The sequence below is a fragment of the Purpureocillium takamizusanense genome, chromosome 2 (genome assembly GCF_022605165.1).
Source record: "Purpureocillium takamizusanense chromosome 2, complete sequence".
Lineage (NCBI taxonomy): Eukaryota > Fungi > Ascomycota > Sordariomycetes > Hypocreales > Ophiocordycipitaceae > Purpureocillium > Purpureocillium takamizusanense.
Window position 1 is genome coordinate 757,302 of NC_063069.1, and position 26,182 is coordinate 783,483.

The following is a 26,182-nucleotide window of genomic DNA, read 5'->3' on the forward strand; positions in this document are numbered from 1 at the left end:
ATGGAGAGCTCAATGGCCACGACGAGCACCGAGAAGACGGTGAGGTCGGACAGCAGCTGCACCCTGCTCAGCGAGTCGATGAGGCCTTGGCTGCGCGACCGGTCAGACACCAGCAGACGCTCGTGCGGGCGGCATCAACATGACTGGAAGCTCGACGACGTACGGGAGACGCATGTTTCCGCGCTCGTGCCTCACCCTCTCGCTCACCCTCCTGTCGCAGAAGACGCGCCACAGGAGCTTGCCGAGGCAGACCAGCAGCATGAGCAGGTAGACGGCCGCGTTGAAGGCCAGGAACCCGTCGTTGCCGTCGAGCGGCATCGGGCTGAATAGGAAGCCGTACTGGTGGCAGCGCGCCGCCCGGTGCAGGCCCGGCACGTGGACCGCGAAGAACCACACGGCCGTCGATGCGGCCGTTACGACGAGCGCCCACTCGATCAGCCGAAAGGCGCGCACCTTGCGCTCCTTGGACCACGAGCGTGGGCTGTACCGCGGGTTCCAGCACATGAACGGGCGGAACAAGTACACGGGCACCAGGAACATGTACGTGCCCGTCGTGAGCAGCAGCACGATGTAGATGCCCGCGGGGTCGAGCGGCACGGGCGTCGTGGCCGCTGGGACGCTGTTGGTCGCGGTGCCGGCGTCGTTGATGCGGCTGATGTGGACGACGAGAGCGGCCGTCGCGGCGATGGACAGGCAGAGCCCGAGGAGACGCACCGCGGGGAGCACCTCCTGGCCGACGTGGTTGAAGTAGAGCGCGCCGAACCACTGCAAGTAAAAGGTGAAGCGGATCCCGAGGCCGTACATGTCGGGACGGGGATGAGGCGTGCAGGCTTCCATGGCGGCGCGGCTGCTGGGCTGTTGCCGTGATGATGTCGAAGCATGGCCTCGTACGGTGATATATGTTACAGACGGCCGGGTCTTCTCATGCAGTAACCACGTCGACATTCAGAAGCCCAGCATCACACCTGGGCCGTCTTTCAGTAACACGTACATGACACCAGCAAACCATTTGAATGGGTGCCCGTTAGAGCATGACGCCCAAACGGTGGCCCTGATACTGGGCATCGAATCGTCGTAACACCCAAGCGACTTCTCCCAGTGTCGGACACATGTCGTACGTGAGGAGACGTGTCTGCTGTTGCATGGCGGAGCCGCTCTCCTCTGGTATAGTTGTGTTTGTTATACTGTGGCGTGAGGGGAGGAGCAGAGTCTATTGTCGGCCGGGCATACGTGTGCCATCGTCCAAAGCTTGGAGCCTATTTCACCGGAGCTATTTCACCGAAGCAGCTTCTTTCCTTGAAACTGGACTGAGTGTTTCAGTGCATTTTCTGGATGTTGAATATGGGCTGGGATAAACATGAATCAGCACGTACTATCCTGTAGCGACTTGATAGAGTTCACTTGGCAGACGTGGGCACTCGGCGTGGGCTCACTCCACAGACTACAGAGTAGTTACCGGCAGGGCGCGCCCGGATGGGCGTCTGCATTTAGTACATTAGGTTGGAGTCGTATATCCGTTATCCACTACCGACTTCAGCCGCCACAAACCGCCTATCTCTCCCATCTGAACATACCATCATCATCATCATTGTCATCCACATGGGCTCGCACCAGTGAATTGCTACTGTGAAGGCAGCCCATCATGGACCAAACCGACAGGCAGCTTCGCTTCGACGTGCTCAACTTTTGGCTCGACAACTGCCGCCCTCCCACAACGCAGGACCTGTCGGCCAAGAGCAGGCGCGACGAGTCGGACGTGCGCCGCGGGCTGAAGTGCCTCGAGGAGCTGCATCATCTCAAGCTCTACGGCGATGAGGTGCCCTCGCCGACGCCCATCGCCATGGCGCATCCCTTTTCGCATCTGTGAGCCTTCCTCCCCACGATTCGCAGAGCGACACGCGCGGCGGCTGATCGGCGGTTCACTCCAGGCCGACCCCTTACCTCGTGGTGTGTGCGCTACCCTACCTTGCCTACCCTACCAGCCGGGAACACTCGCCGCGGATTGAAGCCCCGTCCTACGAGCTCTGAGACTGACAGTTGGGGGTTCGGTCGGTCGGGTCCCCCGTGTTCCATGTAGAGAGCAGGCGAGCGCTCGTGGTGGGCCAACTGCGCCTGGTGCGCCTTTGGCCTCGCCTCCATGCTGTACCCGGACTGCCGCGATGACGACGACGCCGCCGCTGTCGAGGTGCACGCCCTGACGGCGTCGTCGGGCTCGCGCGTTATCCGCGTCGATCAAGATGGTAGGCTCCGGGGTGCTGACAGCGACGGCGACGGTGACGGTGACGGCGGCAGCGGGAGGACAGACCTGCAGTCGTACCACGTCGTCTTCTCAGCGCCGCCGTCGCGCTGGTGGGCCGACGTGCGCTTCGCGTGCAGCACGATCCAGCTGTGCGCGACGCGCGGCGAGGCGGAGGCGTGGCACCGACGGCATGGGTTCCACGCGGGTGACGTGATGAGCCTGGCCACGCTGTGGGAGCTTGCCAAGGTGTGTGTGTGTGTGTGTTGAGTCGAGCCCTTTCCCCTCCCTCTCCAGCCGCCTTCATGTTGTTTACCTGCGTGATGCTTTTGCGAAGAAGCTGACGGGTATGAATCATGACGTAGGCGTGGTATCACGATAAGCACAAGTACCAGTATGAGCGCAAGACGGAGGAGCAGAAAGAAGCGCTGTTTAAGGAGCTGGGGCTCACATCGGCGTATTGGTCGAGCTGAGGACGGATCAAGCCTTGCGGATATCACTCGCGTTACCAGGGCCCCTTACATACGTGAAACATTGCCGAGATATGGCAAGGGGATGGGCGCGGAGTCGGCAACCCATATACTGTACAGCCGTAAGATACACCTGATCATGGATAGAAGGAAGGCCCGCTGGACGTTGAGAACAGCCATCGCTAGTACCGGGCTACGAGATCACGAAGCCTCTCCTTTTCGTGCCAACGTGACCGCAGAGTATCTAGATCAAAACTTGCAAAGCTTCCACCCACCAGCGATGCCCCTCGCAAGCACAAACGAAACAAAGGCCGCGGCATATAGAGCCCCGCCAAAGACTATGACCCCCCGATAGCCGCCTCCATTGCTGTCCACGATGGCGCCGCCGATGGGCACGCCGACCAGGGCGCCAAAGCTCGCGACAAAGAACGTAGTGCCGTTCCTCTTGCCGTAGTCTTCGATCCTGCAGACGCGCGACACGCACACGGGCGTCAGGCTGATGGCGGCGCCGGACCAGAAGCCAAAGAGGACCGTGAACGCCGTCGTCCTGGCCCGGCTCTCGCCGGCCGTCAGCCAGAGGGCGAGGATGGACGCCGTGCACGCCCCCGCCGTGACGCACATTGTGTTGAACGCCCCGTAGCGGTCCGCGGCGTACCCCGGGAGGGCTCGCCCCGGCACCGCCCCGGCGTTGAGCAGGACGTTGAGCATCTGCGCCCCCCGGGCGTCGAAGCCGCTGTGCAGCGCGTAGGAGACGATGTACGTGTACGGGATGAAGACGGCGAACTCGATCAGGAAGATGCTCAGCGTGGTCATGGCGAAGTTGAGCTCCCTGAGCGCCTTGAGGTCGATGGACGCACCTCGCTGCTTGTTGCTCGGCAGGCGCTTTCGCAGCGTCGCGCAGGCGACGAGCAGCAGGGCGAGGCAGATGAAGGCGATGATGCGAATCGCCCAGGGGAATCCGAGCTTGGGTGAGGCGTACATGATGATGAGCGGAAAGGCGATCCCGCCGAGGCCGCCTGCGGTACATGCGAGGCCGGTGGCAAAGGCACGGCGCTGGTGGAACCAGTGGCCTATGGCTGCGAGACTCGGGTTGAAGAGGAGTGAGGCTGAAAGGCCACCGAGGACGCCAAAAGAGAGAAGACACTGGTAGAATTCTGCAGATCAGGGCGTTAGTTAGTACTGCTGCCTCACGCTTTGTCCGTAAAGGAAAGGGCAAGGAGGGAGGCCATTCGCACCCGTTGAGAAGCTGAGAAATAAGAGAGATAAGAAAATGCCAATGGTCCCAGGTATCAGCAAGACTTTGACATCGTGAGCGTCGAAAATTGGACCTGTCCGTCCTGTTAACTGAGTTCTCGATCTTTCGACGGGCATGAGGCGCAGCAGGGAAGACAGTACCGACTTGCGCCCCCCCAAAGTAAAGGAAAAAGGCATAGCAGCTGAAGATCCACCCGATTCGAGACTCAGATAAGTCGCGCAGATCGTGAGTCGACGTCCAGGCTTGGAGGACCGCGAGAGTGTTGAGCAGCCCCATGGAGGGGATCATGGCGCACCATCCTCCTAGAACGACGAGCCATGCCCGCAGCCCTCCCTCAGGGTACTCAAGCTCTTCTTCTTTTTCGTTAGTAAACATGCTAGAAGTATAACCCACCCCATCTCTAGTCAAGAAAGAAGCCTCACCGCTAGGGCACTCTTTGTGCTGAGGCTCATCCTTTGATCGATCAACTTGCTCAGAGTTAGGCTGACGATTGTTGCCCATGAGAGCCATGGTAAGTTAACGTTGTGTGGTTGTCTGATGAGAGTATAAGTTCAATAAGAACGGATCTGACGGCGAGGCTCGGTGGCGTCCAAGGTACTCTTTGCCGGATATGGATCAGAACGGACGCTCGTATGTATAGTTAAAGGGCATCGTGGCCATGCTTATTGCTTGCCCTTGAAAAATTCTGTGCTTTGATCAGTTTGTCTTTCGCCGGATGTATTATATCAAGTCTGTGACGCTTAGCGGTTGCCCGGCTACCGGTTTTACACGGTAAGGGTCTGTTTCACCGTTTCGCCGAAGATGGTGCAGACCTGCCATGTACGGATACCATAGCACGATTTCGGGAAGCTTGTATATTTCCGTTCAAATGCGCATAATGGGGCATGGACAGGATCACGGCATTGCGCCATTCTGAGACTGTTTACCTATTATTGCTCCGCAGGCGTCACAGCATGCTCATTGTCAGGGTCAGTCAAGAGGGCCACATGCCCGTCATTCGCCGAATTACCGCAGAGCGATTTTGAACCACAAACTGCAGTCAACACAAGTTACTGGAAAACTGGGGACATTGTAGCATCTTCTATCGCTCCTTCTTCTAATTCAGAACACACCGACCTTACTATGCCGAATGCAGAACATGAATCGATGACGCATACAAACACTCGCATTCCAGTGTGGTTGTGTATGGCTACGCTAACAAGATACCCACGGGTAGCCGGTGATAGAAAGAGATGTAAGGCCGACGCGGGCCCAGGAAGTTTAGCAGAGAGTCGTTGTAGTTCAAGTTAGCCAGTGTGCTGAAGAGCCTGCTGCACATGCGTTGCCAAGTTGAACGCCCCTCCCAGCCCACTCCAGCTCAACGAGTCTAGTCGAACTTTGCCCTGCGAGAAGAATGGAAAAGACTTGTGTCGTTGGCGTAGGAGCTGCTGCCATTTGTCGAGCAGAGCTTTCGCCTTGATCGCCTTCGGAAAGTCCGGGGCCTGGATGAGGAGTGACAACAAGAAGCTTGAGATTGAAGCGAAGCCTTTTCGGGACCCTTTTGAACGACGATCAGATATTTGGAAGGAAAATTTAAACGCATGGGCATACACTTACATGAGTGCCAGAACCCGTTAAATGCCGAGTAGTCGAGTCCAGAGAGAAAGTCAAGAACGTTTGACGCACATGTCAATGCCGCTTCGTGGAGCTCCCTTACAATATGGCTGTTGTCATTCGCGTCCTCCTCCACCCTAACATCCATCTCGGGCAAGTAGTCGAATCTCCAATGCATGTCCTCCGCAAGGTAGCCCGAATCAGAAGGCTCTTGCATATGTATGACCACAGGCGGGTCTGAGGAGCGAACCGTTGCGCGCAGCAGGGCGCGCCAGACGTAGACGAGAAGGATCCAATATGCGTTATGTATCGTGGCCGGAAGATGTGTTTGTGACTGACTCGTATCTCCGTGTTGGGCAGTCTGACTGCTGTTAGTGGGCAATGAGGCCCGCCAACCGCCGAGGGTGTCGAGTAGCGGTTTGGCTACTGCAAGAGAGGCGGAGAGGTCCACCGCAAGACGCTGGCTTGCCCTCAAGGAGCTAGCGACTGGTCAGACTTAATGATTCGAGCCAAGAAATTCAGGAGACTTACTACAGTTTATCTTGAACGGATTCAGCAATGACCGCAAGGCGGGCCATTTCGCGGAAGGGTTGTTGTAGATCAACTGTACCATGATCCGGGAGGAACGTGCTATAGAAGTCGGCATCTTCTAGCTCAGAGACGTCCCACTCGGAGGAGCGGATGTATGGCGGGCGGCCGAAGAGCAGAGACGCCCACTTGTCCTCACAGTACAGAGCCCACCATACTCTCCGCCGAACCCTTTTCTCTTCGTCTGGCATCCCGAAGGAGCGACACTCGAGATTGAGCCCGAGGGAATGGGCCATGCCCACGGTCAGACCGATGATAGACCACATGGATGCTGCATCGGTGATTGCGTAGCTATGTTCCTCTTGGACTGGTCTGTGGATATAAAGAAGGGCGGCCTGGACAAGATATAACCGAGGCGAGTGGATGCCCCGCACGACGCTCTTGTGAACAATGCTCCAGATCTGTGCGAGGGGAGCCTTGCTGTGAGAAGTAGCGAGGAAGACGTAGCTGTCTTCCGAAGCGAATGGTAGTGCTGATCCATAGATGGCGGCCAGGAGGGGAGTAGAAATTCTATTTAGAATTTGTGCCGGTGCTGCGTCATCCAACTTGTCAAGCCCCAGCCTACTCCGCGATATAATGGGAAGCAGAGGAAAGACATGCTTCATGAAGCTATAACCATTCATCAATCACTTAGCCAGAGTTATAAGGGGCCCGTAGCAGTTCACTTACAGACGCAAGATTCTCAGTCCAATATCCGGCGGTACCAAGCTAGCGAGCTCCTCGCGCAAGTCGCCATCATGTGCAACACCGGCCTCGAGTCTGGCAGAATCATATACGTCTCTGTCACCGACGAGGAAGTGAGCCGGAATCTTATCCCGCGTGGGCACTCCGCCTGCGTTTCGGATCTGGACCCTGAAGAGGCGAAGGGAGCCGAAATCGTCAAACCGGCAGTGCCGAAGCAGCCACGGGTCTGCGTCTGAGGAGGCACCGGCGAGCTGGTAGTAGACGTCCTCGACGTTGTCCAGGCTTTGCGATATCTGCGTAGACGGGGCCGGCGTGGAGAAGATGTCGGCCATGTGAGCCGCGGGCGGCGCCGGCCAAGACGGGGTGGCGGCCGGAGGCCCCGGAAGGGAGCTGGTGAACGTTGGAGCGTCCAGGCTCGCAGGCCTAGGTCTTGCGCTCTCGTTGTGAGTCTGTATCGGCGAAGAGGGCGCTTCCGCGGCTCTCGTGGTCGTGTCGTTCCCGGGGAAGATGCACGCCGCCCCGTCCCGCTGACAGGGCTGGCAGGGCTGTTGCCGGCCCTCACATCGTACTTTGCGTTCGCGACAGCGGTTGCAAGGGCGGCGGCGGTTCCGCGACCGGTATGGTCGTTTCTCAGGGGCCATGATGCATAGCAACGACGTGCCGTTACTGCGATGGCACGGAGCAGGGAGCGGTGCACAGAACCAAGTTAGTCGCAGGAAGAATTCGCCGGAATGCCTCTTATAGACTAATACTATATGAAGAATATCTGGTGGAGCGTACCCGCAATTAAATATATATTCGGCGAACATGTAAAATAGAATTGTGGGCTGTAGCCGTTGCCGCCGCCTCTAGTACTTCGACTCACGGTTTGCGAGGACCGCGGCTATAGATAGATGCGTTATGCATACATCGAGTGAATTGAACTTGAGCGTGGTCACTTCTTTGGCCCCTCCTCCAGACCAAAGTCGCTGTCGAGAGTTGTGCGGAGATCGATCTCCTCCTCCAGGAAGACACACGCAAGGCCGGCGAAGCTAACGACGATGCCAACGTACCAAACGTAGGTCAGCGCCTTGACATATGTAGTCTTGACCTGCTCCCGCGTGATGCCTTCTAGCGTATTGACAAAGTCAGCCGTCGCGTGGGCGTACGCCTGGCCCCCCAGCAACAGCGTCCTAGTTGACTCGTCTTCGATGTAGTAAGAGAACCGATCGAACTGATTGTTGAAGATGATGCTGGGGATGATGGTGCCCCAGACACTGCCAAAGTTTCGCCCGATCGTGAGGACGGCTATTGCGGCGGCCGAGTCCTCGTCCGAAAGCTTTGCCTGCAAGGCGGGCAGCAGCGACGGAATGACGAGACCGCAGCCCACGGCAAAGAAAAACACGAGCAGCACCCACCCATACGTCGGCGTCTTCTGGTCAAGCAACGGGTAGAGGCCCATGCCAATGGTCATTATGCAGAGTCCCGCAAGTTGCCAAGGGCGGTAGCGGCCAAACTTGGTCAGCATCGCTCCCGCGATGGCAGCGGCCGGGATGAAGCCGAAGACGTTTGGTAAAAGATCGACGCCGGCCCGAGCGGGAGACGCGCCGAGAGCCGTCTGGAAGTAGACGGAGACGAAGTAGGTGACCCACGTGAGCAGAGATGAGTGGAAGAAGGTGATTAGCAGGGCCGCAATGGACGTCCTGTTGCCGAATATCTGACGCGGGATCGACGGTTGGATGCAGTAGGGCGACGCCTCGTAGAGCGCAAAGACGACCAATCCTACCAAGCCCAAAATCAGGGGCACGAGGATATGCCACGAAGCCCAGGGGTACTTGACGCCGCCGTAGATGAGCCCAAACATGACGCCGACCGTCGCACCAACGAATATAATGTTCCCGACAGCATCCAGACTTCGGAGAAAGTCTTTGGGCGCCACTCGTGGGTGATGGACGCGGAGGACGAGCAGAACCATGACGAGAGCCGCTCCGCCGATGGGCAGGTTGATGTAAAAGACCCAGCGCCAAGAGGCCTTGACGATGACCTCGCCGCCGATCCAGGGACCCATGGCCGCGCCGACGGTGGCGGCGCTGTAGATGATGGCGGTGTATTGGCCGCGCTCGCGGAGGGGGACGAGGTCGCAGATGATGAGCTCCACGAGCAGGTTGATGCCGGCGGAGCCCACGCCTTGCACCGTCCGGCCGGCAATGAGCATGCCCATGCTTGACGCCCCGCCGCAGACGCCGCTGCCGAGGATGAAGATGGCGATGGAAACCACCAACAGTTTTCGACGGCCGAAAAAGTCTGCGAGTTGGCCGTAAAGGGGCTGGAGAGCCGTCCTGCAGAGCGGACACACGAGCCCAAGGGTCAGTCTAATTGCGCTGACTGGCTCTCACCCTCCAATATGGCATATACTTGAGCTCGAAATCAGACTTACACGGCTAGAAAGTAGGCTCCCGAAACCCAGACGTAGTTGGATCCTCCGTCCAAGTCCGCCGAGATGGACGGCAGCGACGTGGTGACAATGGTTCCGTCGAGGGCGGCGAGGATCGCCGTGACGGCGAGGCTCACGACGATGAGCCAGAACCGCAAGCCTTTCTTCTCGGGAACATAGGCGGCGTCATTGGTGATGTTGGCAGCTGCTTCGAGGCTTGGATTCGGAACGCCTTTCTCTGCGCCTGGCTCGACGCCATTGTCTCCGGTGGCTGGGAGGGGCGAGGAGGACATGGCGGAATGCGCGAAAGAAGACTGTGGACGAGGCGTACGAACGCTCTAACAGGGAGAGGGATTTCGCGGACATCTTGGAACGAGCTGGGGGCTCGTGAGGAGGGGCCTTTAAGGCTTTCTCCCACCTGAGTTCCCGCCTCTCTTGGGTCCCGTCGCGTATACATTTAAACAGCATTTCTCGTATAATAAGCCGCATATCACGTCTGTCCGTGCGTCTTGGGATTACCGTCTGCCGGGGCTAGTTCTGACGTTGCCGAGTGCGAATCGGGGTCATGGTACTAGTTGGCGTTGGCGTGCTCGCGTTGCGTCAATGCAAGCTTAACTCTCGATTTTGTTTTTCGATTTTATGTTCATGATGTTATTGCAAGTCGCCCAGTATTCTTTTTCTCCAGAAGCTCAGCAGCGGATGATATTCTTCGTGCACGAAAAGCCGCCCAGAGTACTTTCAGAGATCACTCAGGCTGGCGTCTTCGTTGGAGGCGACAAGGAAAACAACACTGAATGTCGCCTCCCTCCGTCTGATATGAAAATACGCTGGCCATCAAACCTTTGGTCCAAAAACGCCTAGTCGCATGACTTCAGGCTTACCACATCGTAACTATCGAGTCTCTCCGGGACCAATCTATGCTTGCTGGCGAATTCGAGCACAACTACCAAGTTACTAGCCGGGTGGTGGCGGCAATACCGAAGCTGGCGCCGGTAGCCAGTCCACTTTGGTGAGAAGCCATTCAGTTAAACGATGTCAGCTGACGTGAGACCAAAGTAATTCACTTAAGCAGTGACTACAGTTTGTGTTAACTGCTAGGTTGACCGAGGTCAAGAATAAGCAGACTCGAGTGGATGAATATGAATATTGTCTTCTGCAAGAGAGAGAGGCATATATGCTGTTTGACAGTTGAGGGCATGTGCTGGACTGGACCCACGCCAATCACCTTCCCATTGAACTCCGTCATGCATTCTGATCCTCCGTTGCGACTCTGTTTGTGACACGACAAAGGGCTCAAGGGCGGCTGCACGTGCCGCGACGGACAGGCGGGATGACATACTACGGGGTCCCGAGCAGGGGCTGCGACGGCTGCCGCAGCAAAAAGATCAAGGTATGTACTTGGTATGGTTGCTGCCGTCTGGTCGCTGTCCCTAGTTTCATCCCAGCCCCCGTCCTCGTGCCATCGACAAGTGAAGAGAGCCCCCCCCCCCCCTGGTACGAAGTCCATATACTTACACGAGATAAAGTGCGACGGAACCAAGCCCAGCTGCGAGCGCTGCCGGCGGGCCGGACGCATCTGCCCGGGATACCGGCCGCTTTCGACCGTCATCTTCCGCCCGGAGGACCAGCGCGTCATCAGTCACGTTTCCCAGCGCCTCGTCGTTAACGCCGCCGTCAATGACTCGGCGGCGGAGCTGCCACTGCTGCCGTACTGGCAACAACCAAGCTCCAGAAGTAGCATCCACGGTTTTTCGCATAGCCATGGTGCCGACGATCATCTTTCCGGAGCCGGCGCTGGCCCTTATTGGCCGTTATTGCCAGTTTCGTCTCACACTGCTCCTGCTACTCGGCTCCGCGGCCGGCGACGACGTCACGACATGCAGCAGCAGCAGCACGGGCACATGGCAATAGTAGCAGTGCCCGCCGTACCGCCGCCGCCGGCTCTTCAGATCGGGCGCGACGAAGCCATCTGCTTCTTCCGCGACCGCTTCGCCTGGCAAACCGTCTCCCGGTTCTTCGTCCTGTCGACGCGCGAGTCGCCCGCGCTGCTGCTCAACATGGTGGCGGCGCTCGGGCTGGCGTCGTTTTCCTTCGCCCGCAAGTCGCCGGCGCTGCGGAGGGCCGCGGCGGCCGAGTACGGCGCGGCGCTCGAGGGCGTCAACCGCATGCTGTCGGACCCGGGCACGGCGACGTCGGACTCGACGCTGGCGGTGGTGATTCTCATGTCTTTCTTCGAGGTGAGATTACACACTACGTGGACAAGGCTGAAGCGTCTGGAGAGACTGCGAGAAGAGTCTTGTGCTGTGAACGAACATATGTTGACGGGAATCCCTTCTTCGAAACTACCTACAGACTCTCACGGGCCACAGCCCTCCATCGACAAAGTCCTGGACGAACCACGCCTCCGGCGCGGCCGGCATCATCGCACTGCGCGGCCCGGCCCAGCTTGACACCGCCACCGGGCGTCAACTCCTTCGAGAAGTCAAGGGGCTCATGGTGCGTCCAATACCGATACCATTCATCACCGGTTTAACCCACCTTTTCACTAACTTCTCCCCAACACGGTGGCGCCCCCTATATCACACAGCTCGCCACCAGCCTCATCCACAAAGTCCCCCTCTCGCAGGCCCTCGTCCACTACACCCACCTAGCCATGGCGCGCAACACGCCCTCCGAGAACCACGGCGAGCGCATCTTTCTCATCACCGCCGAGGTCGCCAACCTGCGCGCCTCCCTGCAGGACGCCGCCACCACCACCACTCCCGCCGGCGGCGAGCCCATGACGAATACGACGACGACGACGACGACGACGACGACGGCGAGCGTCTTCGATGCCGTGGACGAGCTCACCGCGCGCCTCCACGCGTGGCGCCTCGCCACACCACCCGACTGGCAGTACCGCGCCGTCCAGCTCGACGACGATGACGACGATGAGTTGCTCAGCGACGGCGGCGGCGCGGAGACGTGGTACGGGTCCATCCGCCCCGTCGGCGGCCGCTGCCTCGTCTACAGCGCCGACCACGTCGTCGTCGGCTGGTCCAACTACCGCATGAGCTGCATCCTCCTAGCCGAGCTCCTCCTCGGCCTTCTCAGACGCCGCGTCCTCGCCGACACGCCTACTGCTCCTTCCTCCTCCTCTTCCTCCTCCTCCTTCATACACCCCTCTTCCTCCTCCTCCTCCTCCATCCACTCCTCCCCCCACTACACGTCCTCATCTTCCCCCTCCTCATCGTCTTCGTCTACCGCCGCGGCGCTGGCCAAGTGTCGTGCCCTCCGGCGGACCATGGACCAGCTCGCCGTCGACACCTGCGCCACCGTCCCGTACCTCCTCGGCCTCAAGTGCCTTGCCGTCGCCCCCGACCCCGACGGCGGCGGCGGCGGCGGCGGCGCGCTGCCCGACCTCTGCGGTGCGTACATGATCCTGATGCCGCTGTGGGTGGCCGCCTGCGTCGAGGGCCCGGGACACCCCCTGCGGCGCAACGCCATGTTCCTCCTCGAGGTGGTCGCCCGGAGGGTGGGCATCAGACATGCGTCGCTTCAGCGGCACTTTCTGGTGTCTCTCGAGGGCATGGCTGAGTGGATGGACCGGCTCCCTCCCACTCGATGAGAGCAAAGTTACGTCGCCATGCACGTCGCTACTACGGCTTACCCAACATAACACAAGAGTCAAAACTCTAGAACGCATGTGCACCCAAGTCGAATCGCTCTGTAGCTGCATGGCAGTCATAACTCGTGATAGGAACAAGTAAGCTCTTTCTCCCACGGCCCAACGCCAATCGCTCTCCCAATGCCATGCCATGCCATGCCATGCATCGCGTAAAGCACCAGCACCATGCAACGCTCAAAACGTACGCTCCCATGCTCCCCACCAGACACCAATATTGGCCGCCACCACCAGATCCAGCATCTTCAAACCGTCTTCGTACACAATTAGCTTCCCGAGCTTGGCGCGGCTGCCACGGTTGCCGCCTCCTGCGCGCTCGCTCCCCACGTTGATCTCGAACGGTGATATGGCGCTGTCGCTTCCGTAATCGTGCGTGTCAGCGTCGGCATCCGGGTCACCGTTAGGCTTAAGCAGCTTGCTAAAGTTGCCTCGCCACTGGTCCTTGGCGTTGCGCGCCTGCTCGCCGGCGACTTCCGACATCGGCAGGTTGAAGCGAAGCTCGCTGACGGTTTTGCTGCCCGACTTGGGCGCGGCGCTGCCTTGGTCGGCGACGAGGGGGTTGTAGATGGCTGCCTCCCCGTCGTAGAGCGTGTGTCGGCACTGCACACTGCGCCCGGTGGTGCCCGTGCGGAACTCGCACTTGCCGTCCCACGGACTCGTAAAGGTGTAGCCCCGTGGCTTCATGCCTTGGAGGTCGCCGTTGGGCGGACTGATAGACATGGCCGAGTCGACCGAGACGGTGCTATCGCTGCGGTCGCGATTGATCCTAGCCCTGCCTACCTGCTCCATTCGCCGGAGCTTCTCCTTCACGTTGGATGTCCAGCTCTTGGAGTATCCCATGACGACCTGTCTCGAAAACACGCCAATTTCGTTACGAGGTGCGTGATCCTCCGCGGCTGCCGCCATGACGGCCTCGAGGGTCATTTCGCCGCTCCTTCGCGGCGGGGCGCGGCGAAACTTGGCATACCCAGACGTCTCAATCTCGATGCTGATGGGCGGGCTCGAGGCTGCAGGGGGGGCGACGGGTGGGAAAGAGAATGGCTGGATGCCCGACTGGTCAACATCAGCCTCGGCGAGCTCAAGTTGCCGCGACGAAACGCGCCCGACATTCCACTGGCTGCCGGAGCTCGGATCGCGACGGATGAGCGTCAATGTGAAGGGTGACCCTGCCAAGGAGCCCCGACGGCTGTGTTTCTCCGGCGACGGCGAGCGCTTGGACTCATAAGCGGCGGTGTGGTCTTGGGGAGGGTCGATTGCGGCTGGTCGCTGCTCCAAGGCCGGGCCACTTGGTGGCACGGGCGAACGGTCGACGTCGGGTGTGAGCGGCGTGGGCGGAGTCACCTCGGTCATGGGCCGGGGCCCGACGGGCTTGCGTGCCGGCATCGACGTCTGCAGGCGCGGCGGAGGCGGCATACCGTTCTGAGCCGGGCGTGGGCCCGGAAGGAGCGAATCTCCGTACGCCCCGAGGGAGCTGCCCCGCTGCCTGGCTGGGAGCTGTGCAGAAGCCTGCGATGGTGGCTGCAAATCGCTTTCATTATGCAGACTGTCCGGCGTCAGAGGCCGCGCCGCATCCGAAACGGGCTTCCGGGGAATGGCCTGCACGGACGTGGCGTCCTCGCTGGTGCGCGGGACGACGTCTGTCTGCGCCTCCTGGCCGGGCAACTCTAGATGGACGTAGTAGAGCGACGAGGCGACGTCCTCGGCAGTGACATTTTTAATCTGCGGTTTGAAGGGCGATAGTATTATATCTGATGGGTCAGCATGACTCTGACACAGACGGGCATACTGAGATGGCGGCTCACCTCGGGTTCCCGGGACGCGGGATATGTATAGTACTAGGGGGTCCCTCCTTTCCTCGCCTGGCTTTTCCGGGTACTGGGGCGGATTCGAGGCAAGGACGTTGAGCGAGGCCAGAGACTGTGCCTCCATCGTCAACGCCGGCCCGTGCAGGCCCGGGTCGTGGGCAGACGGTGCTGAGCACGCAGAGAGGGGGGAACGAGCTCAGGAATGCACGTGCAAGACGCCTTGGGCGGGCGTTGGGTCGTGCAGGGATGGCAATTTAGACGGTCCAAAGTGAAATTCGTACGTCAACTCGACAAAGAGTGAAGGTGGGTAGCTGATCGAAAGCCGCAGTCCAAGCGACGATGCTGCAGGTCGGGTGTGACCGAGGACGCAAAGGTCGAGCGAGGGCGCGACGCGGGCCGAGATCGAGGCAAGGGAGAAGGGAGGCGAGGCAACGATCGTCAGGCGGCAGCACAGCGACTAGTTAAAAGAAGAAGAGGCTGCTGGACGCCGGACAGGTTGACCCGACAGACAGGCAGGTGGCAGATAGATAGATCCCTGCATCAAGAGAATGCCGTGCCGTGCCCAGAAACGAGAGGCGGGACGAGACCGTCCTTGACGCAGGGGGAAGCAATAGCGGCTTCGCGTTCGAAACGGCGAAAACACGACGTCAGCCTGGGGAGGCTGTGCTGGTGGTGGGCTGGATGTGGGATGGGCCAGACCAGACCAGACCAGACCAAAGGCCAGCCTATTCCAGAACAGAAATGCGTACGTGGACGGGAGACGGCTTGGCGGCCACGTGAGCTGCTGCTGGTCGGGAGCGGAGCGGTGCGGGTGATGGGGCAATGTCGCATGAAGAGAGAAAATGAGATGCTGCCGAGGTCGTCGTCATCACCATGGCCGGGGGGATGGAGTGAAGTGAGGCGAGGTACGAAGTGGTCGTTTGGCGCGCTGAGGCCCGAAGCGAGAGTTGTATCGTCAGGGCGGCACTTCTATAGGTCGGCGGCTCCAGGTTCCCTTCCGGGTTGTGCGCTGCGTCGCGCCTGCCGTCCGCGAAAAGGTTGAAATTACTGCGGGCACCTCAGGCGGCTCCGGCCGTGGCCGCCACTAACTACCACGCGTCCTCCGCACGATACTGGAGCCCAGCCAGGCCCTGTGGAGGCCTGGGCCGAGCCCACCTCAGGGTCCAACCCAGCGTCTCTTCGATTACTTCTTGGTCCCTGATGAGCCGATCCGCCCGCCACCTCATCAGCAAGCTCAGGGACTGGACAGCATCCCTCGACGCGCTGCCGGCACTGATGAAACCCTGTCTGCCCAGCGCGGCCATCCCCCGTCCCCCGGGGCAACGCAACGCAACCAACCAACCAAACCCCACAAAGCGGACACCCGGCGTCGCCAGCGTCGCGGCACTGCATCAGAGGTTTGGGGCGCCGCCAAGGCAAAGCAAAGCCGACCAGGTTTGACAAGGGGGGGTCGGAGGAGAAGCACGACTCGCGCCTGACCGAGTGATTAGTAGTAGTATCCCATCCCACATTCATGCCGCGTGCGTGAGAGAGCCGGGCTTTCAAAAGAAAAAGGCACGCACAACGACAACAACCTCCCGGCTCCACGATCGTTTTTGGCTGGCGACACGCGGCCTCGCGCCTGCGGTTGGCGCCACAGTGCTGGCTGGCTGACATTGGGCCGCTGAAAGGATATGTTGGGTGCCGAGCGGCGACAACGCATGACGTCATATTCGGCAGCGTCGTGACTGCCAGGTCATGCAACGCACGCTGTAGGAAATGAGAAGGCGCTGAAGCCTTCAGTACGAGGGGTCGTGGGCGAGGTGGCTGACTCGCTTACCAACTTGCACCGTGTTCTATTCCTGGCCTGTGCCCAGGTGCCTACGAAGTACGGGAGCCTCGCTGTGGCGTCCGCTGCCGACGACCCGCACACGGACCGCCACTGACTTCGATGGCCCGCGCCGGAGCACGGAAGTTACACTCACCGAGTCACCGACGCGCTTCTTAACGAATCGCTAAAACACCAGCACTTGCGCTGACAGCCTTAGCGACCGTCGCGAACCTCACAATGGACACCTAAATACTCCATTCTAGAAGGTATGGCATACTACAAGTGGTGGCTATACGTCCGAGAGAATCCATTTTCCGTGACTGGCACCTCCATGCCCACCATTGCTTTTCTTTCCTTCTCTGCTTTCTTTTCCTTACCCCTCTGCTTTTTACCCCTTGCTCATACCTCCTAGAGCGATATATAGTGTTTCCCGTCTTTTTGTCTATTTGCACGCCCCCGCCGCCGCCGAAGGAGTCCCCGTGACGGTAATGTAGTCGGTGCCCGCGCATCCCCCGGGACACGTCCCCTCGCACGGGTAGCGCGTCGTCTTCGTCACCGGCGGCCACGCGCACCCGTCCATGGACGAGATGGTCGATTGGGTCTGGCACTGGATGCGGAAGCACGTGGAGCACACGCTCAGAACCGTCGTGACGGTGGGACACGAAGCGTCTGCCGTCTTTGTGGCGGGCGTCGTCGTCGTGACTGCCGCCGCGGCGGGCGGTGGCGAGTCTACGGCAGCGGCGGCGGCAAAGGGGCCGTTGCTACTATGGGTGTCAGAAAAACACTTGGTGCTGTGTATGTGACTGGGGACGTGTATGCACAAGGGAAGGCTTACCAGAGGACTGCGGCAGCGACGGCAGCGGCGATGGCGAGTCGTGACATGATGTTGGTGAAAGCTGTGCGAGCGGCCCTTGTGATCTTGGCTGCTTTTTCTTTTGATAATGCTTCGAACGCCGTTCGTCCCTTTCGAGGGATCGCGGCGTATAAGTAGGTAGTGTGAGCTTCACGACCGACGAACCATGTCATGCAACCGACCGCCTACGCCACAAGCTGACTCCTTGCGCACGGCCAAACCTGCTTTCAGCAGCCATTAGACGACAATGATTCGCCCAATGGCTCGTATAAGGCTGACGAGCCCATCTAGAGGTAACCGCTAATAAACACGCTCGCGCAACCTTGTATCGGACGGGCTGAGACGCATGAAGTGGTTTGCCGACGCCGATTCCATACCTGTACTAACTAGTTAGGTAGAGCTGAGCTGCAGACTTCGCTTCTTCATGCTCACCCTATCTAGGTACGTGGGCTACTGTCCAGTTTGCGTTTGTCGCCCACGTGCTCGCCCTTTGTCGCCGCCGGCCGGCAGTGGTTTGTTTGCCGCACAGACGGGGCGGCATTAAGCGCGATAGGGCTGTGGGGAACGCTGCCCTTGGGAGGCTCGCGGCGAAATAGTAGAGCTACAATGCAACCTTCAAGGTTCTTGGTGTCGTAGTAGTGGTAGTAGTAGTAGACGACGGGTGGGCGACTCATGCGCGTGCGAGAATTTTTTTTTACGTATTTTGTAGGTGCGAAGTAGCTTCGCTCTCAACTCGCGACAGGATTCTGGGAGGAAGGACGTGGGGGGCGACACCAGTATCTCAACACGGAGATTTTGGAGCGTTACGCGTCACTACTTGGTCTTTTGCACGATAGAAAAAAGTTTCCGTGCCACTGTGTGACGGAAACAGTGATGCCCAGCTACTCAGCCCATGCTTGGGCGGTGAGCACTCTCCGTTTAAGCTTATCATGATGACGACGCAGGGCGATCCACCCCGTAGGCTTGCATGAATGTTCATGCTTCCACCTCAAACCATTCCCCACATCACGGATTCTAAAAATCAAATCCATACACGGGAATCGCAAAGCTTGACTCATCCCATCACTTGGACTTGTGCTTGGCTACCACTGCCGCGACCACATCATCGAGTTTCTCGTCGCGCAACCCCAGTAGCTCCATGGCGAAGCCATCGCGCGTCGTCCAGTCCGCGTCGACGGTGCCCAGAACAAAGACAATCTCCACGACGGCGGCGTGGTTGCCCTCGGCGAGCAGCCTGCTCTGGCGCTCGAGGTAGGCGTTGGAGTCGAGGTGCTGCGTGTGCCAGGGCGTGCCGGTGGCGCGCTCCAGGGCGGCCAGGACCTCGAGCTGCGTCGGGCAGAAGCTCTGGACGTAGACGGCGCGGTTGCGCGTCTCGTCGGGGCGCTCCAGGACGGCGACGACGCTCTCGGCGACGCGGCGCAGCGTCGACGCCGAGGCCTTGATGTCGCCGCCGTCGAGGATCTGGGCCGTGCGCGTGTCCAGGTCAAAGTGCAGCAGGCCGTCCTCGAGCCCGTAGTCGAAGAAGTGGCCGCAGACGATGCTCGTCCAGGTAAAGGGCTTGCCGTCGCGGGCGGCGTGCTCGCCCAGCGTCTCGCACTTGTCGCGGACGAGCGTCTTGTCGCGGTACAGCTGGAGGTGGTGCTGGGGCTGGGGGCTCGCCGCGTCGCAGCTCCCGTAGTCGGCGGGGATGAAGCGGCGGACGCCGGCGCGGAAGGCGGCCTCGACGAGGCGCAGGTGCTGCGACACGTCGGTGAGGGGGAAGGCGGCGACGACGGCGTCGTGCCCTTGGCAGGCGGCCGTGAGCTCATCGAGCGGCAGGTCGGGCGAGATGGAGACGGTCCGCACGGCGGCGGCGGCCGTGGGAGGCGAGGTAGAGGTGGAGCGTCGCAGCACGGAGACGTCGAAGCATCGGGCTTGGACGAGGCCCTCGAGGATAACGCTGCCAAGTGTACCGTTTGCGCCGACCAGGAGCACCCTGGTCAAGGGGCCCGAGGACGAGGGCGCCGTCGCCGCCATGGCCGCCGATGTCGATGTGTCGGACAGCAGCCACGGTGGTGGCTGGCTGGCGGCTGCGGTTCGTCGGGTGTGGTGACACTGAATGCGACACCCGGGCGGCTGTGAAGATACGATGCGATGTGTGTGTGTGTATGTGTGTTACCCGTGGTGCGTGGTTGAGATGCGGAGTCGTGATGCAGTCGACGGACGAGGCGAGCGGGAGCAGAGGGCGTAATTGAGTGACGCCTGGAGCGGGGTAGGATAACCTCCATGCCTGTGGGTTCGTGGAGGGCTCCAGTGGTGGAGAGCGGGGGAGGGGCCGGCTACCTACCTAGGTAGTATATTAGCACCCAACCGTGCAGAGCTGCCTCATCGTTTTGCCTCCTGTTTCGAAGAAGCACCCCTCCTCTTCTGCCATGACCTTCTTGCTTGCTTCTTTTCTTCTCGGATCATATAATGTCCGCATAGGTACTTATCCGTGTTCCCTTGGTCTCTGGTTGGCTGCCACCTATTTGTGCTGCTCCCGCCGGCCTGCCCACCGGTAGCTCTAGCTATAGGTAGTAAATTACATGTTTTTGATCAAGAGCATGTGGCAACAAGAATTGCGTTGCTTTGCCGCATGGGCTGCGTAAACTCAAGTGAACGATCCATAGTCATCTGTCCCGCAGAATTGGCTCGGTAGAGGCTCATTTGCCCACGGGAATGGCCGGGACGTAGTCGTTGGTTCGTTGTTACTGATGGCTCATCGGCGCCTCAACTGCACCGCTGCGCTGTTGCAGGGGCGCAGCGACGATTCATTGGCTCATGTCTCAAAGGGGCGCCGTTCCTACCATCAGCGCTTCGCGCAAGCTTCAGCACTCGCCCCCGTAAAGCCCATGCCATCCCTGATGGCTCACCTCGTACCTACGAAGCATATTTGGGAGGCTGACATTTCGCTCATGGTGGGTAACACCACGCCCGCCACTGCCGAGTTCCACCATTAGTAGGGTCTACGAATACAGACCCTCTCCAGACCGGTGACGACGCTTGAACCACCCGAATTTCCGCGGATTGGGTTTGATATCATCAATCCACGCCAAATGCTAGAGGAGCGGCTTCCCTAGCATGATTCCTATTTTCTAATGCGGATTGGTGAGGTCATTGAGAACCGCTACTAAATCGTCGCGAAGCTAGGTTAAGGCATAAGCTTAACAGTTTAGCTAGGTCGCGCGCCCTCTTATATATCATGACATCGTGATAAAATAGCGGAAACGCGTTTTATTAAACGAGTTAAGCTCTGCCAGTGCGCGGGCGCGGGCGCTGCGTTATGACGATGTTGGTCAATTGAGATAGATATCGGCGGGCGTTGCGGTGCGCCGGGTCTCGTCCCATGCCCGTGCACTAAAAATGGCTAGCGCGGGATGGGGGCGGGGCGCGGGCCTAGAAAAAAGTAGAACGGCTCTACGGGAAGAGAAAACCGGCTCTACAAATAGTAGTATTCATATTGGAAGCTCAAAGTCACTGTAGGGCCCCACCCACCTTCCTCCGCAAACTGCTGGTTGCACGTTTTTGAAGGGTCTCTCTTCAAGATCTCGCCCAGAAGGCCCGAGAATGCGCAAGGGACCATTCCCAGCCCAGTTTCAGAGTGTTTTAGGAGTAACGAAGCTACGTGATTAAGCTCAGGTGACCATTGTCGCATGACTGGACAGCAAAGCTTCTTGCCGGGGCAGCAACAAGAATAAACGCTCGATATACACAAAGGAAGTGGATGATTTGAGATCTAAGTTGGGTACTTTACATTGCCAGCCCTGGATGCATCTGCAGAAATGGTATCACGCTCCAAGCCCACTGCGAAACCTGTGGTGCACTTACTTGTTCCCAACCATATGGAGGGCGAGACATTTCGCGAATCTCGCCGACATATGGCCGCAATGCTCATGATTTTTTAGTTCAACATCGAAGACCGACTCTAGGAAACGTTATCGAGCATTGTTGTCTGGCCACCCAGCCACGCCACCAGCTACCAATCCCGCCATGATGACAGACGGCCGACATACAGAGCTCTGCCGAGATAGAACTCGGTCACTCGCCTGTGGTTGCAAAAGTGGAGATGTCTCGTCTACCTCTGCACTGTGGCGAGCCCACCCTCCACGCATGCCCAAGATAGCCAAGTCGCTAATCTCGGATCGTAGGCGCTGCAGCCGGGAGCTCCGGGGTTGCCGAATCGTGCGAAGCTCACAGCGAACGCGACGGAGAGCCGTCGACCATGCTGTCCCGTCCGTATGTGCGTTTACTCGCTCTCTTGGTCGGGTGCCCCACATGGTATATCGCCTGAAGTCGAAGAGATGTTTAATTGCCTCATCTGGAATTAGCCGGAGCAAGACACCCAATGGTATGCAGAGGAAGCCCAGGACAAGCGATATCGCCCACTCTTTGGCGGAGAGCTGCGTAGCTGACAACGCGCTTCCGCCAAAGTGTACTATGAGAAACTGGCCTACAGCAATTGCTATGTTGATGGCGATGAAGTAATAGTTGTCCATGATGCCTTCGAAGACGTTGAGTCCATTGTCGAGGCGGCGATTGCTAATTGAAGATGAGCTTGAGCCGAAGTGAGAATCAATGCATCGGCCAACATACTTGTAGAGATTGAACAATTGCATCCACACAAGGACGTTAAATACGAGCGTTTCAAGCGTCACCATCTCTTCTGGTTGCAATCCAAGAACCTGAGCACCTCTGAGATTCAAAATCAAAATAACGACAAGCTGGTATACCGCCTGTCCGATGATCAACTTCCATCCGGTTGTCGATATGAGCGGTGTGGATTTCCGGTGCGGTGGCCTCTCGAGGACTGTTGGGCTTGGCGAATCCGTTGCTAGGGCCAGCGCGGCGAATGTATCCATAATGAGATTCACCCATAGTAGCTGAACAGGTGTCAAGATGGACTCCTCCTTGTCGCTAATGACCGCGGAGACAAAGGTGACAGCGACTGCTGTGATATTTACGGTGAGTTGGAACTGCGAGGTTCACATGTTAGTCTTCCGTTCCGTACTTTATGCAACGGCACGTACGTTTAAAAACTTTCTCACCGCATCATTGACGGTGCGGCCCCACTGTATCGCTTTCACAATTGAAGAGAAGTCGTCATCCATGAGGACTATCGAGGAGGCTTCCTTGGCAATCTCCGTCCCGGAGATGCCCATCGAAAACCCCACGTCGGCAGCCCTCAGCGCCGGCCCGTCGTTGGTGCCGTCGCCCGTCACGGCCACGGTTTCGCCAAGCTCCTTCAGACGCCTCACCAGTAGATTCTTATCATCGGGGCTTGACCTGGCTAGCACTTGCAGACGCGGCAGAATTTGATCCATCTCCGTGTCCGATAGCTGTCTGAACGCTGGGCCTTCGATAACTAGCCCGTCGTCGGCCAGGATACCGCATTGTGTCGCAACTGCACGGGCCGTCTGAACATTGTCGCCCGTAACCATCCTCACGACAACGCCGGCACCCTGGCATTTTGCAACGGCGTCGGCGACACACGGTCTGAGTGGATCCTCGATGCCCAACACCGCCAGCAACGTCGTGTCGGCAAGAATCTGCTCAGTCGGAACCCCGTCTGGGGCATACCCAAGGGGTGGCCAATGTGGCGTGTCCTTATACGCAACTCCGAGGACCCGCATCGATTGGGAGGCGTATTCTTGAATGGTGTTTAGCAATAAGTCACGCCGCTCCTCGGTTACGGGAACGTCTTGATCCAGTGACGATGCGGCGTCTGACATGACGTTGGTGCAATACTTCAGGAGCACTTCCGGCGCCCCCTTGACGTAAATGCGGTACTTCTGATCTGGCAGCCGCGTCACGGTGGCCATGAATTTCCTGGTCGAGTCGAACGGATATACTTCCACTGCCTGTGCATTCGCACGTTCCTCCTGAAGGGGACCCATGCCCAGCCATTCTCTAGCAAACGCAAGCAAGCTTGCTTCCGTCTTGGAGCCGATGAATACGAGACTGCCATCTTCGTCCTGTTCAAATGAGGTGGAGTTCACGGCAATGGATTTCACCATGATGTCGCGCAAGTCTGGCGAAAGTATCGAGCATAGGTTCGCGAGCGACATGGCTTGGTCATCCACGGGTAATGTTGACAGTCCATCTAGAAGAGATTCGTCGTCGGAATTGCACGCAGCTTGTGGTGATGAACTGCTCAGTCTTCGATTCTCGGCGTCAGAAAAGTGGCCGCTTATGCCCAGAATACCCCTGGTGACCCTCATCTTGTTCATCGTAAGCGTTCCGGTCTTGTCGCAGCATACCGTTGTTGCGTTGCCCATAGTCTCACAAGCAGCGAGAATCCTCACGAGATTGTTGTCCTTGAGCATTCGTGTGACCGCAATGGAGAGTGCCAACGTGACAGCAAGCGGCAACCCTTCAGGGACCGCGAGGACGACAATGGTGATTGAGACGCTGAAAATGCGAAGAAATGTCTGCAAGAGTTCGACAGGTGTTTGATCCGTCCCCGGAATGTTGACAGCAAGCTTAATAATGAGAACGAGAAACATGACTGTAGCCACGGCCACACCGCTTATGGCAATCTTGTCGGCCACGCCGCTCAATTTCTCTTGCAGAGGTGTGGCCTCAGGCCGCTCCGATAGGCTCATTTGCAGCCTGCCATGAGTGCTATTGACGCCGACAGCAGTTACCAAGTAAATACCAGTCCCTTCCACGATCTTGCTCCCTGAGATGATAAAAGGGTCGAGGCCGTTTGCATTCCTGCCTTTCCTCAGATCTGCAAGGGCCTTTGCTGCTGGCGTCTTCTTTACTTGATCAGATTCACCGCTGATGGAGGATTCGTCACAGTAAATGGCGTGTCCAGAGATCAAGATTCCGTCTACCGGAACGAGGTCGCCAGGGTTCAGCTGGAGAACATCCCCTGCGAGGACATCGAATACTGAGACCTCGATGGGCTTGCCGGAGCGAATCGCCACTACCGCGCGGAGAGCCTTCTGCCGTGTGTAAGCACAATACTTGACCATGGCACAGATATTGCAAAGTATCCGAGGGGAAGCTAGACTCATCCTACCTTCTTGGTCAGCCGGGCAAACTGCCGCTCTTTTTGGTAGTCGTTCGCCGCCCCAGTGACGACGACAATCATGACGGCCGCCATGATGGTGAATCCATCGACCCACTCGACTCGCGGCTGCCCTGGCGCATGTGGTTGGCCAAATGACTGGTATAAGCCAACCGACAGCGAGATGGCGGCAACGACGGAAAGCAGGATCAACACCCTGTCGCTCAGCGCGAACAACATGAGGTCGAATATGCTTCTGATCTTCTTGTCGGGGATCTGATTTGACCCAAACGCCGCCCTTCTGGCCTCGAGCGTGCTGAGAGAGTCGCTAGAGTGCGAAGAGCCGGCGGCGGAACTGTCGGACCCTGGCTCGCATAAGCCTAGGCCAGCGGTAAGGTCCGTATACAGACCGCAAGCCAGGCCGCCAAGTCCTCCAACAGCTTCCAGCTCAGCCATGCTCTTGGAGCTTACCATGTCTGCGAGGGACTCGGGCTTAAACGAAGAGTGGCCGGGGACTCCATCCTGCCGGATGCCGGCTATGTCGTCATGGCTCTGAATGCTTGACAGCGTCGTGTCGAAAGATGCCCCGCGGGACCTCGTGACGGTGGAGGCACCTGGTGCCATGCCGGTGATGGACGAGCCGCCGAAAGAGGACGGCAGGAACATGAAGCCACCGGTGACATCGTTGACGACACCTGCCGAAGACACGTCGAGCCAGGCGAAATCTGACGGCGCGGGATCAATCGGAAAGACCTGGCGAGAGTGGCCAAGGCCTCGCGTCAGAGAATGAGCGACATTGTGCTCGGCATCAAGACCCTGAGAGCTGTCCTGCAGGATGTGTTAGATGGAGTCGGGCGGCTCGCGATGGGGGTCGCTAGTGTGGATAGTAAATGTGCTTAGACTAACGGTGGGATCAACGGTTATAGTGGGAGGTATCTGAGGCGAGAACATGAGGATGCTGACAGGCGGAACGATGCGACCGCGGAAGACGAGTCGAGTGTTATCGAGGCATGCACAGAGACGCTTACTAAATGCGCTTGTAATAAGGTTGGTTAACCAAGCAGGAGGGTCTAACCAAGCAGGAGGGTCTGAAGGTGTTGTTTTGAGACGGGAAGCTCGAGGTGCAACGTTGTTAACCTTGCTGAAGCTCTGAGTTTATGTGATTGGCCATGTCATCAGCCCGTGGCGCAACGGGCGGTGGCAGTGTTGCTCTAAAAGCTGCCCGTGCCGCTTCCCGTGTTCGCGCGGCGTTGGGTTGATTGAGCGTGGGGCAGGCTTGTACGTACATGAGCAGGCGGCATCAAAGTGATTGCAATTTGATTCTCTGGGCCGCCGAGTCCCAAAGGGTCGTCGTTTGATTTTGGATCCAGCTGGCCGCTCGTGATGAAGCTACCCAGGTGCCGTCAACAAAGAGCTTCGTGAGAGCCTCGCAGTCACAGCAATAGCTGTCCGTACGAAACGGAACGTACCAGGAGACAGGCTGTGATGCCGCAAGTTAGATGGAGACGATGTGTCTGAACGCGTTGATTTCAGGCCGACTCGCGCGATAGGGGGTCATGCGTTGCCGCACGGCGGCCATCATGGTCCTTCAGCGCGCCCTTGCGATAAGGTCCTCTCGCACGTTGCCTCGTCGGAACGCGGCTGGCACGTGTCGGGTACCTACAGCTCGGCGCTCGTCGGGGCCATGGCATGATCATCTGCAGACGTGCGCGGCACAGCCTGCTCGCCTCAGTTCACAGCAGGGGGGGTCAAAAGTGCTGCAGCCCGCGTTGATGCCCTTT

General features: G+C 58.7%; 10 protein-coding genes across 11 annotated transcripts; 2 read left to right on the plus strand and 8 right to left on the minus strand.

Annotated features, from left to right (window-relative positions):
• Positions 1 to 102: 102 nt before the first annotated feature.
• On the minus strand, positions 103 to 945 carry JDV02_002043 (uncharacterized protein; the record flags this gene model as incomplete). The annotated part of the gene is made up of 1 exon (XM_047983027.1): positions 103 to 945. One exon carries the CDS (start codon positions 943 to 945, stop codon positions 103 to 105), a length of 843 nt encoding a protein of 280 aa, XP_047838997.1.
• A 697-nt stretch (positions 946 to 1,642) lies between these two features.
• JDV02_002044 (uncharacterized protein) lies at positions 1,643 to 2,947 on the plus strand (the record flags this gene model as incomplete). Its single annotated transcript, XM_047983028.1, has 4 exons — positions 1,643 to 1,863; positions 1,929 to 1,947; positions 2,078 to 2,485; positions 2,602 to 2,947. 4 exons carry the CDS (start codon positions 1,643 to 1,645, stop codon positions 2,707 to 2,709), a joined length of 756 nt encoding a protein of 251 aa, XP_047838998.1. The 3' UTR covers positions 2,710 to 2,947.
• An 8-nt stretch (positions 2,948 to 2,955) lies between these two features.
• On the minus strand, positions 2,956 to 4,249 carry JDV02_002045 (uncharacterized protein; the record flags this gene model as incomplete). The annotated part of the gene is made up of 3 exons (XM_047983029.1): positions 2,956 to 3,860; positions 3,942 to 4,034; positions 4,102 to 4,249. 3 exons carry the CDS (start codon positions 4,247 to 4,249, stop codon positions 2,956 to 2,958), a joined length of 1,146 nt encoding a protein of 381 aa, XP_047838999.1.
• A 798-nt stretch (positions 4,250 to 5,047) lies between these two features.
• JDV02_002046 (uncharacterized protein) lies at positions 5,048 to 7,218 on the minus strand. The gene is made up of 4 exons (XM_047983030.1): positions 6,812 to 7,218; positions 6,086 to 6,751; positions 5,558 to 6,033; positions 5,048 to 5,498 (listed from the first exon to the last, which is right to left on the minus strand). Exons 1-4 carry the CDS (start codon positions 7,156 to 7,158, stop codon positions 5,248 to 5,250), a joined length of 1,740 nt encoding a protein of 579 aa, XP_047839000.1. The 5' UTR covers positions 7,159 to 7,218; the 3' UTR covers positions 5,048 to 5,247.
• Positions 7,219 to 7,760: 542 nt separating this feature from the next.
• On the minus strand, positions 7,761 to 9,532 carry JDV02_002047 (uncharacterized protein; the record flags this gene model as incomplete). The annotated part of the gene is made up of 2 exons (XM_047983031.1): positions 7,761 to 9,144; positions 9,243 to 9,532. The coding sequence occupies 2 exons, from the start codon at positions 9,530 to 9,532 to the stop codon at positions 7,761 to 7,763; spliced, it is 1,674 nt and encodes a 557-aa protein (XP_047839001.1).
• Positions 9,533 to 10,557: 1,025 nt separating this feature from the next.
• On the plus strand, positions 10,558 to 12,990 carry JDV02_002048 (uncharacterized protein). Of its 2 annotated transcripts, XM_047983033.1 has the most exons (4): positions 10,558 to 10,629; positions 10,766 to 11,476; positions 11,592 to 11,735; positions 11,827 to 12,990. In XM_047983033.1, exons 1-4 carry the CDS (start codon positions 10,570 to 10,572, stop codon positions 12,844 to 12,846), a joined length of 1,935 nt encoding a protein of 644 aa, XP_047839003.1. In that variant the 5' UTR covers positions 10,558 to 10,569; the 3' UTR covers positions 12,847 to 12,990. The 2 variants fall into 2 exon arrangements, with proteins under 2 accessions (XP_047839003.1, XP_047839002.1); XM_047983032.1 differs by lacking the exon at positions 10,558 to 10,629 and having other exon boundaries at positions 10,741 to 11,476.
• JDV02_002049 (uncharacterized protein) lies at positions 12,927 to 15,631 on the minus strand. Its single transcript, XM_047983034.1, has 2 exons — positions 14,706 to 15,631; positions 12,927 to 14,651 (listed from the first exon to the last, which is right to left on the minus strand). Exons 1-2 carry the CDS (start codon positions 14,830 to 14,832, stop codon positions 13,081 to 13,083), a joined length of 1,698 nt encoding a protein of 565 aa, XP_047839004.1. The 5' UTR covers positions 14,833 to 15,631; the 3' UTR covers positions 12,927 to 13,080.
• A 1,142-nt stretch (positions 15,632 to 16,773) lies between these two features.
• JDV02_002050 (uncharacterized protein) lies at positions 16,774 to 17,451 on the minus strand. Its single transcript, XM_047983035.1, has 2 exons — positions 17,354 to 17,451; positions 16,774 to 17,279 (listed from the first exon to the last, which is right to left on the minus strand). Exons 1-2 carry the CDS (start codon positions 17,398 to 17,400, stop codon positions 16,961 to 16,963), a joined length of 366 nt encoding a protein of 121 aa, XP_047839005.1. The 5' UTR covers positions 17,401 to 17,451; the 3' UTR covers positions 16,774 to 16,960.
• A 774-nt stretch (positions 17,452 to 18,225) lies between these two features.
• JDV02_002051 (uncharacterized protein) lies at positions 18,226 to 19,647 on the minus strand. Its single transcript, XM_047983036.1, has one exon. It carries the CDS (start codon positions 19,385 to 19,387, stop codon positions 18,434 to 18,436), a length of 954 nt encoding a protein of 317 aa, XP_047839006.1. The 5' UTR covers positions 19,388 to 19,647; the 3' UTR covers positions 18,226 to 18,433.
• Positions 19,648 to 21,104: 1,457 nt separating this feature from the next.
• PMC1_1 (plasma membrane calcium) lies at positions 21,105 to 26,016 on the minus strand. The gene is made up of 6 exons (XM_047983037.1): positions 25,871 to 26,016; positions 25,308 to 25,790; positions 24,414 to 25,229; positions 22,417 to 24,336; positions 21,983 to 22,362; positions 21,105 to 21,928 (listed from the first exon to the last, which is right to left on the minus strand). The coding sequence occupies exons 2-6, from the start codon at positions 25,350 to 25,352 to the stop codon at positions 21,325 to 21,327; spliced, it is 3,765 nt and encodes a 1,254-aa protein (XP_047839007.1). The 5' UTR covers positions 25,353 to 25,790; positions 25,871 to 26,016; the 3' UTR covers positions 21,105 to 21,324.
• Positions 26,017 to 26,182: the final 166 nt, after the last annotated feature.

Excerpts from the sequence above, each read along its gene's own strand:
- JDV02_002046 (XM_047983030.1), bottom strand. The coding sequence starts at position 7,158 with ATGGCCGACATCTTCTCCACGCCGGCCCCGTCTACGCAGATATCGCAA. Across the intron at positions 6,752-6,811 it reads GGACTGAGAATCTTGCGTCT|CTTCATGAAGCATGTCTTTC; the intron begins GTAAGTGAACTG and ends GAATGGTTATAG. Across the intron at positions 5,499-5,557 it reads TAACGGGTTCTGGCACTCAT|GGTCCCGAAAAGGCTTCGCT; the intron begins GTAAGTGTATGC and ends GTCGTTCAAAAG.
- JDV02_002048 (XM_047983033.1), top strand. The coding sequence starts at position 10,570 with ATGACATACTACGGGGTCCCGAGCAGGGGCTGCGACGGCTGCCGCAGC. Across the intron at positions 10,630-10,765 it reads GCCGCAGCAAAAAGATCAAG|TGCGACGGAACCAAGCCCAG; the intron begins GTATGTACTTGG and ends CACGAGATAAAG. Across the intron at positions 11,736-11,826 it reads GAGAAGTCAAGGGGCTCATG|CTCGCCACCAGCCTCATCCA; the intron begins GTGCGTCCAATA and ends TATATCACACAG.
- JDV02_002049 (XM_047983034.1), bottom strand. The coding sequence starts at position 14,832 with ATGGAGGCACAGTCTCTGGCCTCGCTCAACGTCCTTGCCTCGAATCCG. Across the intron at positions 14,652-14,705 it reads CCGCGTCCCGGGAACCCGAG|ATATAATACTATCGCCCTTC; the intron begins GTGAGCCGCCAT and ends CTGACCCATCAG.
- JDV02_002050 (XM_047983035.1), bottom strand. The coding sequence starts at position 17,400 with ATGTCACGACTCGCCATCGCCGCTGCCGTCGCTGCCGCAGTCCTCTG. Across the intron at positions 17,280-17,353 it reads GTCGCTGCCGCAGTCCTCTG|CAACGGCCCCTTTGCCGCCG; the intron begins GTAAGCCTTCCC and ends CACCCATAGTAG.
- JDV02_002051 (XM_047983036.1), bottom strand. The coding sequence starts at position 19,387 with ATGGCGGCGACGGCGCCCTCGTCCTCGGGCCCCTTGACCAGGGTGCTC.
- PMC1_1 (XM_047983037.1), bottom strand. The coding sequence starts at position 25,352 with ATGTTCTCGCCTCAGATACCTCCCACTATAACCGTTGATCCCACC. Across the intron at positions 24,337-24,413 it reads TTGCCCGGCTGACCAAGAAG|AAGGCTCTCCGCGCGGTAGT; the intron begins GTAGGATGAGTC and ends TACACACGGCAG. Across the intron at positions 21,929-21,982 it reads CAATTGTTCAATCTCTACAA|CAATCGCCGCCTCGACAATG; the intron begins GTATGTTGGCCG and ends ATCTTCAATTAG.